Source organism: Rhinoderma darwinii, chromosome 7 (assembly GCF_050947455.1).
Source record: "Rhinoderma darwinii isolate aRhiDar2 chromosome 7, aRhiDar2.hap1, whole genome shotgun sequence".
NCBI lineage: Eukaryota > Metazoa > Chordata > Amphibia > Anura > Rhinodermatidae > Rhinoderma > Rhinoderma darwinii.
The window spans coordinates 27,476,956-27,495,171 of record NC_134693.1 but is presented as its reverse complement, the minus strand read 5'-3'; the positions used below and the strand labels follow the sequence as shown (position 1 = coordinate 27,495,171).

At 42.9% G+C, this 18,216-nt stretch overlaps 1 protein-coding gene across 4 annotated transcripts in view; it reads left to right on the top strand.

Annotated features, from left to right (window-relative positions):
- Nucleotides 1-16,189, top strand: part of RABGAP1L (RAB GTPase activating protein 1 like) — a 237,701-nt gene extending 221,512 nt beyond the window's left edge. For all 4 annotated transcript variants that reach the window (XM_075833054.1, XM_075833055.1, XM_075833058.1 and 1 more), the window contains 7 exons: nt 3,519-3,611; nt 11,873-11,983; nt 12,554-12,658; nt 13,627-13,710; nt 14,355-14,426; nt 14,814-15,005; nt 15,497-16,189. In XM_075833054.1, the coding sequence (XP_075689169.1) occupies nt 3,519-3,611; nt 11,873-11,983; nt 12,554-12,658; nt 13,627-13,710; nt 14,355-14,426; nt 14,814-15,005; nt 15,497-15,673 (834 nt within the window). In that variant the 3' untranslated portion in view covers nt 15,674-16,189. The remainder of the gene's footprint in view (nt 1-3,518; nt 3,612-11,872; nt 11,984-12,553; nt 12,659-13,626; nt 13,711-14,354; nt 14,427-14,813; nt 15,006-15,496) is intronic.
- The last annotated feature ends 2,027 nt before the right edge of the window (nt 16,190-18,216 follow it).

Here is an 18,216-nt window from a genome sequence, read left to right as displayed (position 1 = left end):
CACTATTCTTGCCATCAAAATGAAGAAAACTGAGATGGTACAAGACGGACTCCATTATAAGCCAATGGGGTCGGTCGGTGACTGTTCGGATCTGTCATATAATGGATCCTTCACTTCGTCATGACTTTCCGTATAATCGGAAGCCATGATGTTACCGTTAACATAGCCTAAGGAGTTTGTGCATTTTTGAATTGTGTTGTTTTATCACTTATAATTGATAAACACGATCGAAATGATCCCATTCCCCCACTGATTTCAAAGCAGCGCCACCAATTCTGTGCGTGATCCTAGTTCTGGTTTACTGTATAGGGCTCATGTACTTCATGAGCCGGAGCGGAGAGTCACTGCACAGAGTTGCTTCAGTTCTAGCGGATTTAGAGCAACCCTATATTACATAGTCATCCATATATTCAATGGGAGTTGTTCCCTGCATTAAGGCATTTCATTTTCGAATAATTTATGTACAGGTGTTTGCACCTCACTAGACAATTTTAAAAAGTCTAGAAAAGGAGCATGACTTAGCAGAGAAGGAGCGTGGCTAGAAATGCGCCAAAGTGTGCCTAACTAAAACAAAGCCAACCAAGAGTTTGTATAAGGAAAAGTGTCTAGCAAGATACACCAAATTTATCATACAGCGCGCACCACTGTGATAAATTTGGCGCATCTTCAGACTGCCCTTTCTAGATATATGCTGTCTAAAGTCCATTTACATTGGCCAATGAACGGGCGAGTGTTCATACGAAGGCTCATTCCCGACCATTGCAGCGATCAGCCGATGAACTCGTGAACAATCTAGATGATTTCATCTTTTATGTTGCCCTGAAAATCATCGTTGTCCGCATCGCATCTCACCGTGTAAACACGGCATGTGCTTCCCACATTATGGAAACCCCATACAGTTTACGTTGACCCACGTACAGGGCCTTTAATTATTGTCGATCGGTGCTTATTATGAGCACATATCTGCCCGTGTAAACCTAACTTTAGACAGTTTAGCAAATCTGCCCCCAATGTCTTTATCAGAACTTACATCTGCTATAATTCAAGGTTTTTGAGGGGGTGTCACCGCCCCGGATTTCGCTACGGCACACGTCTGTTCGCTGTGCTGTGATGTCGGCTGAGCGAGATGTACCGGCTCCGTTCTGAGGTGGCAGGGAACTGAACAAGGATTCCTTTCTATTCTCGCATGGAATCTAGGTCACGCCACCATCGTGTAGCTGGTGAAAAGATCCAGCCAGGCCTGAAACTGCTTAGTGAGTCCAGCCAAGAAGAGCATGAAGTACAGACACTGGAGGTTGAGGGAAAGAGGAATACCTGCAGTGCCGTTCATTATTACTAATAATTATCATTCTGTCACTTTTGTGCTGTGTAGATGGAGGGAGCGCCCTGACACTGCTTGGTTGAGATTGTAAAGTTTTGAAAATTACTTTGCTACGCCAATTTCTCGTCACGCACCAGGCTTGGCACCAGTGGTGGATCATGCCTAAAGTGTAACCCGACTTTCAAAAACCCAGCCGCCCGAAAGCCATGAATGATCTATAGAAATGAATGATGTTTTCCATTACCTGACAGATTATTAATCCGCCTTCTGTGAGGTTTATCAGCCAAGTCTTCAGTCACAAAGCAGCCATTCTATCACTTATTAATATTTTGTTTTATCCTTTCATTAAGCAGGAATTTGCAGTCTGTCACAAGACTTTCTCTGCCTTCTGAATGGACGTCCTGGCTTCGGGCTCGTTAATTAAATCTCGGCTTTAGATTAGGTAGGAAGCGTCTGACAGGGGCCTATTGTCTGGCCTGAGCTTGAGGCGATTTGGGGATTTATGGAATATCATTTAATACAAATCGTTACAGTAAAGCTTGGGCCATTAGTGGTGGATTCACATCATTAGACAGGGTGGGCAGAGTAGGAGCAAGAGTGGCAATTCACACTCTAGGGCAGTGGTCTCCAACATATGTCTCTCAGCTGTTCTAAAACTACAAAAAACTAGATAGGGTTTGCTTTGTCTCAGAAACAGCGCCACGTCCGTCCATGGGCTGCGTCTGGTATTGCAGTTCAGCCTTATTCACTTTAATGGCTGTTGAGCTGCAATACTAGTGACAGCCCATGGACAGATGTGGCGCTGTTTCTGGGAAAAATAGCAGACTTTTTTCTAAGCCTGAAATACTCTTTTAAGACTTCGGAGCAGATCTGAGTAGCAGTACAGTGCATTGCTGTTCAGAAACAACCATTTACTAACACGTGTCATCCAGCCGCTGCATTTCTGCCACTTCTGCCGTGGATAATAACGCTGCAGCCGACTTGTATGAACAGCGTTATTAGATAGAATAATTTTTTTTTCTGTCACTGCTGTTAGTAGGCGTCCCAAAACATAGCTCAACACACTGAAGCGCACACCAGGCGTTGTCCGCCATATTGGTGCATGCACTCTAGAATGTTTTGGAAGCCATACATGTGGATATGAGGGTATGTTCACAGGCAACATCAAAAACGGCTGGAAATTACGGAGCAGTTTTCAGAGAAAACACCCTCTGATTTTCAACTGTTTTTGAAGCTAAAAATGTTTTTTGGACCCATTTTTGGAGCTGTTTTTCTATTGACACAATGAAAAACAGCTGCAAAATCGGCTCAAGACGTGACATGTTCCTTCTTTTTACGGGGTGTTTTTTACGCGCCATTTTTCTAAAACGGCAGCGTAAAAAAATGCCCTGTCTGAACGAAACGCCGTTTTTCCCATTGAATTCAATGGGCAAACGTTTGTAGGCGTTTAGCTACTGTTTTTTCAGGCGTATTTCGGGGCGCCTGAAAACTCAGCATGTGGACATACCCTCACAGATACATCAGCTGTGCACTCTCAAACCAGGGCGTTCTGTATTTTATGAGTTGTCCGTGTGAGGGTTTAGTACCGCTGTATGTCTGAATATTTTATTGTGAGTGTTCGTTTCAACATATATACAGGGAATTGAGACACATATAAAGAGCGTGTAACGTGTGTTTTCGCACATTTATTTGGTGGAAATTATGAATAACACTCGAGCAGCACTGCATGAATGTGACACATTAGTGGGAGCAAATGACATGACTTCTATCTGGGAGGCTGGAGAGGTCATATAGAAGGAAGGTGTGAGTCAGGGGAACTAGTACTGAATTTACTATGTATGTCTTAAAATATGAGGTTCCGGTGCTTTATTGCAGAAATTTACAGGATAGTAAATTCTGTACTTCTAACATTCATCTGATGACACTGGACATATGTATTTCATTGTAGCATGTTAGTTTGTTGCAGTGATGACAGTGAAATAATGGGCTGCATTGTGGTCCCCGTTCTATTTTTTGCAGTGACAATAGCAGAACAGGCAGGTGTTTTATCCTAAGAGTGGTATTGCCTGCCATCTGGTGGTTAAATCCGAAACTGCATATGCCTTATTCTGTCTAGATTGTGCTTGTCGGACTATTGGTACATTTTTAACATTACATCAATGATTGCATGTTTCCTAATGTGTTCTGTCTTCTTCAGGTGCCTACAAAAAAGCTGAAGAAGTATGAAAAGGAGTATCTGGCAATGAGAGAAAGCCAGCTGCAACAAGAAGATCCAATAGAGAGATACAAGGTAAGAAATACAACTTTGTTACTGTGTCATTGTAATCTGTGTATTGACATGAACAATATAGATGAGAGATGGCATGGCATTCTTGTTACCCAGCAACAGCGTTACGGCATGCGTTGCGCTATCATGAAACCCTTGTTTTTGATCTATAGTCACCACCGCCCGCGTCCCCTCACCACCGCCCGCGTCCCCTCACCACCGCCCGCGTCCCCTCACCACAGCCAGCGGGCCCAGCCTTCTAGAGCTGAATGAGCCGGTCACCCAGGTGTGATCTCAGGTATAAAGCGCACTGGAACAACATGGAATAGAAGAGGGCAGAAGATTGCAGTGCTAGTTCGGTCTAGCAGTAATATGAAAGAGAATATAAATAATGATCAAGGCATCGAAGGCCATTGTGCAGTGATAAACACCGTTAAAAGAGGTTATGTTAAAAAGAGTGATGGAGCAAGGAAGAGCATTCCAGGGGACTGCTGCAGCATGGGAGAGATCTGAGAGGAATAGGCGGGAGGTTTTCATCATTCTGATGCTCAAAGTTGTTTTGGAGAACAGAGGGCATGACCAGGGTGATTGGCAGCAATGAGTGGAGATATAAAATGGTGAGTGCAGAATTGAGGATGGCTGTGCGAGCAAGAAGCAGAGATTAAAGAAGTCCAAATAGTACAGACTTAGTGCGTCTTAAAGTCAAGTCTCCTCTTTTGTGGATTCAATTCTGGTTGAGGGGTCCCTATGAGAGGCGTTGATAATGTCCGTGATCAAATTGTGACTGTAGCAGAAAAGCGGAGGTGCCAGGCGACCGTACAAGGAGTCCGTGGATTATTTTCCATATAATTACTATATATTATAGTATATACCATACTGCAGCTCCGAACACAAAATGACAGTAATAAGACATCACTGACAGACACATCTGACTGCTTTATTTAATTTGTTCTAATCGGTTTAAGTGATGTCACGCTCCAGTCAGCCCTTTAATCAACTTGGCCTGAGAATAATTAAAGCAATGGTAAATAAAAATTACCGCAATTAAATGTTTAGGCCCCCAAGTACAGAGCCCCATTGTTCAGACGGGGCAAACAATGTCTGTTGTGAATTCGCAGCAAGTCCGCAACGAATAAACCTGCGTCTGTTACATGCAGATTTTGTTGCAGATCTCGCAGCAGATTGCAAATGCTGAAATCCGCTGTGAAAATCTGCTGCTTCTCCGCAACAAAATGAGCGTGCTGCGGATATCAAAATCCATAGCATGCTCTGCGGATATCAAAATCCATAGCATGCTCTGCTTTCATTGTAGATTTTTTTCCGCTACATGTTGATGGGGTTTTGAAAACCTGATCTACTTGTAGTGTCCTGTAAATTCCTGCAAATCCGCAGAACATCTGTCACGTCTAAAAGTTCCCATAAGGCCCCATGCACACCGTATTTTTCATCCATCCGTAATGCATCCATATTTACCAATCCACTTGAAACCAGGGAGAAATCTAGGGCAATCCCCTGGCGTTGCATAGCAACGCTTACATAATTACCGAAGGCTACGAATGCACATCCGTAGCCGTCCGTAATTACAGAAGCGCCCATAGACTTCTATGGAGAGTCCGTGCTGTAATTACAGACAAAAAAAGGACATGTTCTATCATTACTACGGCACGGACACCCATCCATAAAAATACGGAAAGGTGTCCGTAGCCCATAGAAATGAATGGGTCCGAAATTATGGATGAAAAATACGTTCGTGTGCACGGGGCGTGAGGGTAGCTGGAGGGTTATGAGCTCTGGTTCTAGTACAAAGGAAAAAATTGTGGAGTTGCCCATAGCAACCTGTCAGGTGACCACTCTAATTGTCGAACCTGCCATCGCACAATGAACCTCATGTTGCCCATAGCAACCAGAGTTACATTTTCAGTATATTGGCAAAATAAAACTGGTCTGCGGTTGATATGTAAAATAAGGACACTGCGTCTTATGCACAAAAAAATAAAATGTCCTTCGTAAGAATTCAGGTTTTCCAGAGATGTTTTTTTATGTTTGAGGCCCCTTGTGTTTTGGGAGAGTTTTACGTACGTGAGGCGTCATCTCATTGGTCGCTTTGCACAATGCTATCCTGTCCCCAGTTTGGAATGAAACCAAATCTTTATTGCTGGAACACCCCTTTAAGGTGCGGCCATCACCTAGATGCAGCGTTGACAGTCCTCTTGGGGACTGAAGCCATATTCACATTATTTTCACCAGGAAATAGTGATCTGAATATTGTATCAGGACACAAAATGGCTGCCTGTACTGTATATAAGTGAGAGATCCACTTAAAAAGCTTATTGTCCTTTTTTTTCAGTTTGTGTTTGTAAACCAGATGTCCTCTTTCTACGCTATGTGACTTGGCGCCAGACTGCTTATTCGCGCACCAAGTGTGAGATCTGTGTACGTACACAGCTCTTATTAACATGGAAGGAAACTCTACGGTAGATCCCGACAGAAAATGCGTCCAAGTTGTTTAGTCGTATTAAATTCCTGTAAATATAATTAGTGTTAATAAAGTTATTTTGGTATAAAAGAATTCTCCTCTGTTTCTTTTAATAGTAATATATCATATAAAATGGGAGATTTATCAAGACTAGTGTGAGGTGAAAATGGAGTAGTTGCCCATAGAAACCAATCAGATTCCACCTTTCATTTTTCAGAGGCCCATTGAAAGCTGAAACCTGCCACCTGATTGGTTGCCATGGGCAACTACTCCACTTTTCTTTTGCACCAGTTTTCATAAATCTGCCCCATTAACTCATACCCAGACAGAGGTTCTGCAGTGTTTACGCTTGTGCTTATTTATACATGTACGTCTATACTGCAGAGTTCATGGATTTGCTGCATACATAGAAGACAGCCATTTTTAATGATTGATTTTGAGCAAATAAGGCCACAGGGTGACGCACGACTCACAATGACGGGAACTAGAGGGGGTTTTACACAGGACGATTATCAGGCAGACCTGTGTAAACGGGAAGGATCAGCAGATGAACGAGTAAACGCTCGATAATCTGCTGGTCGTATCGTTTTAAAAAAGTGAAATATTATCGATGTCGGCAGCACATCTCCCTGTGTAAAGGGAGACGCGCTGCCGGCATGATGATGATGGATGGGGACGAGCGATCAGAGTAACGACCGCTCGTCCCCATCCAGAGCTCCGTGTGACAGGAGCAAACGAGCGCCGATCAACGATGTCTCGTTGATCGGCACTCGCTGCATCGGCGAGTGTAAAAGGGCCTTAAGAGCTCCGCATAAGCACTATCAGCAGCACAAGAGAAATCCTGCTGGCCGGTTATCACCCTGTATGTGCCACGCTGCCCAGGTACTCTCACAGGACTCAAGTACGCTCTTATTTTAACTACATACGGCTATTACGGGCACTGTTGCACTTGTTTGGCAGACTAGATATGTCTTCTTTTTTTTTTATGCCACATTTTTAATACACTTTTTCTGAAAACATTTAAAAAAACAAAACAAAAAAAAAACAACATATATATCAGGTATTTTATTGACTTCTGTCAGCTAAACTTATACCAAATTGTTCCCTTTTGGTGTAGGTTTTTGTGGAATAGCTCATACATTAGCTTTTTTCGGTCAAATTTATGTCATACATTTGCATACTCTTTTTTTTTTTTTTTTTTCAACTTTATATTTACGCTAAACTTCTTTTGTTGTGATTTTCGTAAAATTTTTTGTAAGAAACGCTGCAATTATGACAGGAAAAACTGCAACAAAACAACAAAAACAACCGTCTTTCATACACCCTTGCAATATCCTCAGCGGAAGGTTCTGCCACGTCTGAATGTGACCTTAAAAACCGTGTTTTGGTCGTTATCTGTCCTATGTGATTGAGGGCGTTATTCTCTACATGCCGTACGCTTTGACTGCGATCGAAAAAGATCAACATGACCAATCACATTTTGGGAGACCGTAGTCCGGCCATCGTTCACATGTAATTGTCAAACCATTACCAAAATTGGCCATTTGGGCTGACAATTATCTTGCATTTATGGCCAGCTCTACAGTCCCTCTACCACTGGCAAGGCATTCTGGCAGCTTTTTTGTGCCACAGCAGCCAGTGAAGATTACTATGGAATTGCAGTTCCCAAAAAACTGGCAGAGGATGTTGAGTGGCACAGATGTGATTTCAGGAATAGACCGGGCAATGGAAGCCGTTTGTGCCCCCGTCGCTGGGTTCTTCTATGATCAGTAGCAGCAGATTATCATTACTACCAGGAGGAAGTAACAGAGGCACCTCCCTGTGTCCAGCCCCAGTGAGATCTCCCTCTGAACCTTCTCCTCTTCATTCTGGTCCTGGTGTGTTATCAGGCAGTGGCACCTTGCGTGGCTGAATGGTGAAGGTAAGTCCCTACTCCCATTGCTTGTGTCCTTGTCACCTGACTCTCGGGATATCCCCTGCCTTCAGCTATGAGCCGTCTGTGCAGGTGCCTCCGCTTGGCTATTCAGGAGGAATGTCTTGTCAGAGCTTTCAGTGTGTTCAGTGCTGTATAATTCTAACATACACTGTAGCAGATAATATACTTTGTTATGGTAGATCTGTCGACAGATCCCATTCATTTTCAGGAGTGCAAACTAATACCGAAGTGTCATCCGTTTTGTCTGGCTTAGTTTTAGTTTTTTTAGGACCCCAAGAGAAACGGCAAACCGCAATATTGTCACTGGTATATAAGGCGACACATTTCTCTTCGCTGATTGGCTGAGATCATTCACCTGGCAATCTTTAAAACAATTTTTGTTTTATTTATATATATATATATCATATAAATACAAAAAATGTCAGCCGCACAGTTGAAAAATGGCCGCGTAAAAACCGCCCCATCAGAAGAGAATGCCGTTTTTCCCATTGAAATCAATGGGCAGATGTTTGGAGGCGTTCTGCTTCAGATTCTTCTGCCGTTTTTCGGGACGTTCCTGGCCGAAAACACTCCGTGTGAACATACCCTAAATGTACAAGAGTCTTCCTGATACGTGACCTTCATTGAGCATTGCAGGTTTCGGGAAAGCTTCCGCCGTAGAATAGATAATCCTGTTATGTTTTCTAAACAATCGATGTTCCGAGTTTCCACACTTTCTGCCCGCACACATTGTGTATATTTACACGCGCCTTTTGTCACGGTTTCCGGGGCTTCTGTTACATTCGTTATAGTTGCTTGTGCTTGGTTGATGTTGACAAGGAATAAATATAGTAGATTATACAGTAGATACCAGCTATGTGCATATGCTTTAAACCCTGTTTATTGATACGTGGGCATCTTTGTAGCATTGGCGCAAATTTATTAGAAATATTGTCATAGGTCATGTCACTTTTGAGTATGTTTAGAGGATAAAAGCCTGAAGTTTGTAGCATCTCTACTGCTGGGTCAGTGTTATTATAGGGGCATTGTGCTGACCCAAATCACCCGCATCAATGTTCACAGTTATATGTTTGGATGGTGATTTGGATATTTTATTACATGTAGAGCTTAGAACAGGAAGGGTTTTCATGAAATCACAGAAGCAAACACTAAAAGCACATTTACACCTGCCGATAATCGGCCGAACGAGTGTTCTTGCCAACGATCGTTCCCGGTTATTGCCTGTGTAAACAGGGCAGTGATGAGGCGATCGGCGCTCATTATGGGCAGAAATCTGCCCATAAGGGTAAGTTTACACGTTGACTGCAGATTTTGCTTTGCATTGCAAATCCACCACATATACTGAAGAACAAACATGCTGCAGATTTAAAAACTCACAGCATGCCCTAAAATACCCGTGAATGTCTTCACTTGCATTGTACTGTACATTGCGTAACACCGTGTGTGAACTTCGCCTAATAAGAAAAAAGTGATCAAATGTTGTTCACATTTTTCATGTAGAATAAAGGTTCTTTTAGAGAAAACTTTTAAGTCTCTCTCCTTGTCAATATAGGTGTAGCTTCTTGGCCTGTGTCTTTGTGACCAGTGTGCTATATAATAATAGGCTGTGGTATAACCTGTTTGATTATAACTTTCAGTAGTCTGATGTTGGGGTACAAAAGTTGTGTACCGGTCTGACCAGTATATTACTAGGCTGCACCTCGTGGTGTGGGGTGAGGCTGCAAAACATTGTGAACTGAATTTGCATATAGATTTTTACGTAATGTTCAAAGTAGGACTTTTTTCATACACTCTGCTACCTTCAAGCCAGGAATTAATAGATCGATCGATCGATAGATAGATAGATCTGAGATGGCTAGATATTCGATATGAGATGTATAGATAAGTGGAGTATAGGTATGTTGTGGATGGAGGATACTACTATGGAGCCATAAGCACTCCTGCTGACAAGTGATTCCGCTATATGGTACCTTAATACTAGAGCTATTCCCCCCTAGCAGCGGAAATGCTTCTTTGGGCCTCTATAATGCGGCCCCTGGAGTAGCAGGGCAAATTTATTTTCTGTCATACAGAGGTATAGTCATGGGCATGATCCCTATGGAATTTAGCACAAGAGGATATATATTGAGATTATTTTGGAATTGGAATACTGGCTTACAAGAGGGAACATCTCATCTGCCATTTCTGATCTGTTTATAGCAATGTTCCTTGTAAACTTAGGGCTCTTTTACACAGGCCAATTATTTGGCAAACGAGCGTTCACAGAACGTTCATCAGCCGATCGTATCATTTCGTCAGTCTAAAATATTATCCTTACTAGCTCCTTGTGAAAGGCGCAAATGAGCGCCGATCAATTAGCCATCTCGTTGATCGGCGCTCGTTTACACGGCCAAAATGGGCCAGTGTAAAAGGACCTTAGTCTCCCAGAAAGGCAGATGTTAAAAAGATTAATCTGGGCTCCGTCCGGGATGGCGCACTCACTGTCTGGAGTTCGTTTTTCCCATCAAGCTTAGTTTTTTACCTTATAAGGCTGCGATCACACACAGGATTTTTCTGCGCTTTTGTTCATTTTTTATGGTGTTTTTTTTTTGTTTCATTTTGTAGTGTGGCCAGATGTTACCTGAAAGTCTATAGTAAAATATAAAATGCATTACATACAACATTTTGGTCTGTGGTGTTTTTAAAGGGTAATTTTGTGGTCAGTGGCGTTTTTTTTTTTTCCAAAAGCAGCTCTGGGTACGGCTATTTTCCCATAGGCTTCTCTATAGGATTTAAAAAACACTAGAAAAAAAGCATGTACAAAATGATACCAAACTAAAACCGCATGTTACTTTTGAATTACGCTGGCGTTTTTTTGATGCAGTTTAAATTGCCAGAAAAATTCTGTGTGTGAATGAGGCCATAAGCTTATTGCTGTGTTATAATTAATGCATCGACAGGAGCTTCTCCAGGAAGACAACAGTGAGTTCACTTCTCGTAAAGAGCGAGTGTTACCCTGTATTACAATAGATAGAGCCGCTCTGTTTCCGGCACAGCAGCAAGTCAGGAAATAGCTGAACCTTCCCATCACACGGACATTCAGAGGCTTCAGTGCAACTTGTTACTCAAGACAACAAAATCCAAAAATAGCAGCAATTCACCTAGAAAACAACATATCCTGCACTGGTTACATCAGGACTGTGTGAGTATGGGGCAGCACTATGGCTAGATGAGGCAGTCAAATCAGGGACTGAATTCTAGATCACTGGTTACCAGCAAACTACAACTCCCATCATGTCTATCAGGTTATGTTGGGAGTTGCAGACCACTGATCATTTCCCTGGTAGGCCTATTCAGGAATAGTCCTCTATATGAGCCTGCCACCTTCTAGAAGTACATGTAGGTTTGGATAAGCTGCTGTGTGCCCGCTCTTGTGCTCGGTATCAATTTATGTCTGTTGTAAACACAAATTGCCCAAGGCAGGAGGTCGCTCCTCCGCTTGTGAAATCTGTGGTTTGTTGCTTCTTCCTGCCTTGTCCTGCTGAGCAGTGAATTACACAAAATGCTGCGCGACCAGGACCAGCTCCCGTCAATTGTGTGTATAGCTTTGCCAATTTTTCATTGTGACCAGTCCTCCGAGACCATTGGCATTTTAATCTGTCTTAACTTAAATGCTCTCAGGTCACAACTCTCATTGTCCTCGTCTGTTGTTCTGATAAACAGGACGGGAGAGGTGACCAAACAGGTAGAGCTACTGCCGGGAGATCGAGCAGACGTGTCTAGGAGGTCTGGTCTCGGCCGTTCTGGTCTTACTAAAGATGCTTTGCTTTATATTCCTCCCTTACAGATGTAACGAGTTCCGAGTATTAAATGTAACCTGTTGTTCACCCACAGAGAGAAAATCGGAGGCTCCAGGAGACCAGTATGAGACTGGAACAGGAAAATGACGACTTGGCGCATGAACTGGTCACCAGTAAGATCGCTCTGCGCAATGATCTGGACCAGGTGAGACACTTTAATCAATAAGTATAAAAGTAGATGGGGTCTGCGCTCAGTTATATTATCACCGACCACCAGCAATCATGTATCCTATGTATACTCCATATATATCAAATGTTCATGCGTTATAGAACGTGGACGGACATCTTTCATATCCCATAATGCATCTGTGTATGGCTGAACTACTCTGTAAAGTTAAAGCCGCAGTTACTGACACTTATCAATTACCATTAGGCTGGATTCACGCGAGCACATTACGTCTGTAATGGACGGAACGTATTTCGGCTGCTAATCCCGGACCGAACACACTGCAGCGAGGCAGGGACTCCTAGCGTCGTACATAACTATGATGCTAGGAGCCCGGCTCCCTGCACTGTGTTCGGTCCGGGATTAGCAGCCGAAATACATTCCGTCCATTACGGACGTAATGTGCTCGCGTGAATCCAGCCTACAAGTAACACGGCTCCCTCATCTTATCCAGGGGTCTCTTTAATAAACTGCATTCTTTACGTATGGCTTCACCATACAATGGAGTATTGATCATAACCGTTTACCACGTACGTTTTTGGTCGACAGGCTGAAGACAAGGCAGAGGTGTTAAACAAGGAACTTCTGTTCACCAAACAGAGGCTGATTGAAGCGGAGGAAGAAAAGCGCAAGCAGGAAGAAGAGACCGCGCAGGTGAGGACACTATATCTGATATGCGACATCAGACCTGCCACCGTTCTCTCACCTGTGAAAAACACATAGAGGAGTTTGCAGGTCCTCTCCGTAATACTTCTGGTCGCCTATTTTGTAAGTTGGTCTCTGGGGACGATCAGTCCCAGAATCTTTACTAAAGCCTTTGCGTAATTAGACAGGAGTCAAAGATCTAGAAGAGTCCTGGCTCTACTGGACACGTGCTATAGGCAATAACGTGACTAGAAGAGATGCCTAAAGTGTACCCAGGGGTTTTTGTTTTATTCTTGCTATAGATCTAAAATTTGGTTCTGATTAATTTTATACATCTGGGACCCGCACATATCTCTAGAGTGGAGCTCACTGACCCCCGTCCTACCTGCTGGGATCTGGCCACTGTCTGACAGGTGGCCGGTTTTCCAGAAACATGAACTCCCACAGAAGTGAATGTGAGTTACGGAACCAGTGTAGCACAGCGAGCAACGTTGTTTCCGGGACTCGGGAGTTACAGAATCAGCGTAGCTTGCTTTGCTGCGATGTTTTCTGAACTCCGTGGCCATGGTCCAGCGGTAGAACGGGGGTCAGGGGGATCAGTTCCTAGAGATAGGTGCGGGTCCCAGAGGTGGGACCTGCATTTATGGGTCATCTCCCATTCAAGTAAATGTGGCTTAGCTGCAGTACCAGACACAACTTATGGACAAGAGTGGCGCTGATGTAGTGAACTGAGAGATTATATATCAATGAGAAATGTCACAGCACATACTGAAAGGTGACAAGTATTATTAATATTTACCATAAAGGTCATGTAATTCATTATAATCTGGATGCGGTGATCATATTCGTAGTAAGTAATAGCGTAACGCTGTGGATCGATAGTACTATTGCCAGTGACTGTTCTGCTCACGCGTTACCTGTTTGTGTCTATAAAATATGTGAACAGATAATAATCTTCTCCATTTTCCATCCCACAGCTAAAGGAGGTTTTCCGAAAGCAGTTAGAAAAGGCAGAACAAGAAATTAAAAAGACAACAGCTATAATAGCGGAGTACAAACAGGTAAGTGTCAGTCATTACAATCACGAGTACGACTTGTTAAACATGAGCAGTGGGCCTGCAGGGGGCGCTCACTCACTATTACACATTGTGTCAATGTGGACTGGGTTTATTGGACTTCCTGCTGGGGTGAGATGTCCAACATCCCAAAAGTGGTTCTCCTGTACAATATGAAGGTTTATTGAAGAGTGCACAGGATATTCTAAGATTTTTTAATAATGTTTACGCAATGATTCAAACCCCAAGTTCTTTATTCTAGTTCGAGCTGGAAGTTAACATGGAGGATATCCATGGGTGACAAATGTGCTTCCTGCTCAGGAACTCATTGATAAACCTCATTATCTGACATCTGTTACCTTTAAAGTGGTTGGACAGGATTAGGAAAATGATTTTCTTCCAGAAACAGCGCCACACCTGTCCATGGGTTGTGTCTGGTACTGCAGCTTAGTTCCATTACAGTTTCTGTGTCATATTGCAGCACAGCCCCATTCACTTCAGACAGGGTTTGTTTTTTTAATCCTGTACAAGCCCTTTAACACTGAGGTGCAAGTCAAGACACAAGGCATCGACAAGAGTGATAATGTTTTCTGGTTCCAGTTTTTTAATCTCAGAAAAATTTAACTTCCCCATTGTCTTCTCTCTGATAGATATGTTCCCAGTTGAGTACACGGCTGGAGAGACAACAGACAGCAAGTCGGGAGGAGCTGGAGATTGTGAAGGTGAGAAGCAGTCACACATGAATCATGTGTATTGGTGCCCAGCATTATGGGTCCTCTTACACGGTGCGGGCCGTGTGAACGAGTGCCGATCAACATCACAGCTCGTTGATTGGCGCTCGTTTGCTCCTCTCACAAGGAGCTAGTATGGGGATGAGCGATCGCTACTGTCATGTCAGCAGCACGGCTCTGTGTACACAGGGACATGTGCTGCCGACAACTATAATATTTATTGCTGCATAAACTATACAATCAGCTGATGATTGAGCGTTTGCTCATTCATCGGCTGATCGTTGCCCTCTTTACATAGAACCATTATCGCTAGTTTTCCCGATAATTGGCCCGTGTAAAAGGGCCTGAACGTGATTTCTTTCCATTCTGCTTCTTCAGGCCAAGGTGATGTCTTGCAGTCACTGCAGTGAGATCTTCAGTAAGGAAGGATCAGCGCAGAGCTCCACTGGAGACAATGCTGGTGACGGGGGAGACGATGAGAAGGACTCACTTATGAAACACCTGCGAGAGATGGAGCTGGAGCTCGCACAGACCAAACTGCAGCTGGTGGAGGCCAAGTGTAAAATACAGGTACAGATAATGATCCCGACAGTAGAGTTGTTCTATTTAATGTTGTCAAACCAAATGTGTCGTCCATTATAGTCCCCTTCAGCTTTGCTGCCAAAGTAAAACACAAAGCCTACAGTAGATCCTATGCAGCTATGAACATACATGGAATATAGCAGAAGATCATCTTCTTCGCTCTTTTCCGCTTGGAGACCCAATGGTTTACTTCAATCTGGAAACGATCGACTGAGTCTTTCTTTATAACGGTGCTATATTTGCAACACACAGATTTAGCAAGCGTTGATCAGTTGTACTAAATTTATCAAACCGGTGCACACGGCATGATAAATTTTGAGCAACTCCCTAGACATTTTTTTCTTTGCTGGCGTCAACGTACACAAACATTTTGCGCAGAATGTCGCGCATGTGTGTAGTAAATTTGTCACATCTTCTCCACCACCTGCCTTTTTGCAGTCACTCGCAACTAAATTTAAAACACTTTCTTCTCTCTCTAGGAGCTGGAGCACCAGCGAGGAGCACTACTCAACGAAATCCAAGCTGCCAAAAACTCCTGGTTTAGTAAAACCCTGAACTCTATTAAAACTGCCACAGGGACCCAGCCCACTGCACAGTCTCCACAAGGAGCTCAGGCCTCCAGCCCAGTACTACAGGCACCCAAGGAGAGCACATAACAGCAGGAGAGAGGACCCAAGAAGAGCACAAGACGACCAAACAGGAAGCAGAGAATTGGGAGCAGAGGTGACCTACCCACCCGCTGGACCCTGTCCTGTCCAGACAGATTCTCTCCTCCGTGCCGTGGATTCTTTCTGCCTCCTGAGGCTGAACTTTGGGTTGCTGCCACTTTTACACTTTATTATTTTAATGAACTTGTATTATTTTAGCATAAACATGTTCCCTGGGGCTTAACTGGCAGGTGAACCTCTCGGGAACATTAATAGGCTTTAGCCTCGGCTGCCTGATTCATGTGCGTGTTTTGTATGTATAAAATATGTTGCCGTGAAAATACAAATGTTTATAGAAATGCATATTTACATATCAGATCAAAAAGTTTTGACACATTGCTGCCTAAAGTGCACATTTTATTTTTTTTCCCATCATTTCTGCCCATAGACACTGTTCTATTGTATGCAGCCTGACGTTTTAATAACCCATCACAATACTATCCGTAATAAAAAGTCATTGCTAAAGCTAGGTGTGTCTTTTATTGCACCACATAAAGCTTGGATGTTAATCTGCCTCACAAGATCCGGTTCTGGATACTGAATTTAAAGGAGACAAACTACTCGAAAATTTGATTAACCCCTTCCCTCCGCAGTAATTTTTCAGATTTTCATGTTTGGTTTTTTTCTCCCCACCTTCAAAAACTTATAACTTGTTATTTTTCCGTCGATAAAGCCATATGAGGGCTTGTTTTTTGCTGGACGAGTTGTAGTTAATGGCACCATTTATTGTACAATAAAATGTACTGGGAAAGTCGCCAAAATTTCTTTGTGGGGTGCAATGGGGAAAAAAACGGATTCCTCCGTTGTTGTTTGGGTTTTGTTTTTACGACGTTCACCGTTTGGTAAAGACGACATGTTTATATTTGACTACTTTTATAAGGTAAAAACTACTTGTTAAAAAAAAAAATAGTTTTCTGTCGCATATTCTGAGAGCCATCATTTTTTATTTTTCCCTGGATTAGCCATCAAACCGCTCATTTTTTCTATTGGTTCCATTTGGTGTTATGAGACTTATTTTTTTTTTTTGTGGGAGATGAGTTGACCAAAAAACAGCGATTCTGGCGTTTTAATTATTTGTATTTTACAAAGTTCACTTATGTGTGACTTATGCTGGTTAACCCCTTAATGACCGGGCCTGAAAAGGTCTTAATGACCAGCTACATTTTTCAGTTTTTACCTCTGCCTTTCAGCAGCCATAACTACTTTATTTTTTCATTGACATGGCCGTATGAGGCCTTGTTTTCTGCGGGAGAAATTGTATTATTTTTTTTCATAGTTTGGAGGTAGAAAAAAAATATTTTTACGGCGTGAATATAAGAAAAAGCAATACTCAGCATAGTTTTTGTTTATTTTTTATCCTGTTCATGGTAAATAACCCGTTAGATTAATTCTGGAAGTTATTACGGTCGTTTAGATACTTAATATGCGTAGGTTTTTTGTTTTTATTTAGTATAGGGGCAATAAAATATGTTTTATGCAAAATGACTTTTTTTATTTATTTATTTTTTGTTACTTTTTTAAAATCCTTTTAAGGGATAACTTTATTTTTTACTTGTAATGTATTTGCATACTCCTGTATGCTAACACATTACACTGTGTCACTATGACACAGGCTGCTGTTAGGGCAGCACATAGCGTGCCTAACAGCAGGCAAACTGAACAGACAGCCCTGCGGTCCTTTCTAGGTCCCCAGGGCTGACTGCAGATTGATTCCCCGGTGTTGGATCACGTCACCGGGTTTTCAATAGATCTAGATCAAAGTGGAGAGTTCCCTTTGATCTTACCGCGGTCAAATGTTTTCCGACCCCAGCTGTATTCATCAGGCTGCTCTAGTTACAGCTCCTACTTCGAGCATGAGAGCTCATCAGCCTCTTCTACAGCGACGCCAAAAGACGTCGCTGTAGACTAAGGACATGCACCACCTGCCGTCAAGACAGTGGGCGGTCGTTAAGGGGTTAATGTTATATTGCAGTAGTTCAGACATTTACGGATGCGGCGACACCAGTTATGTTGCAAAGATGGCATACCTGGGGGCCTTCATTTAGTTCATATGGGCCGTCTTTTTACGCTGCGGTTTTAAAAAACGGAGCGTAAAAAGACGCTATGCACTTTTTACAGGTCACTTCTTGAGGCGTTTTTTGGAGCTGATTTTCCATTGGACGCTATGGAAAAACGCCTCAAAAGAAGCTCCAAATTAAAAGAAGCTTCATTTTCAGCTTCGAAAACGCCTGAAAATCAGAGGCTGTTTTCTCTGAAAACAGCTCCATATTTTCAGACGTGTGAACATACCCTTATTAGGCTATGTTCACACAGTTTTTTGAGGAGTTTTTTTGACGCGGAAACCGCGCCGCAAAACTCATCAAAAACGGCCCAAAAATGCCTCCTGTTGATTTCAATGGGAGGCGGGGGCGGTTTTCTAAAACCGCCTCGCGGGAGAAAGAAGCGACATGCCCTATCTTCGGGCGTTTATGCCTCTGACCTCCCATTGACTT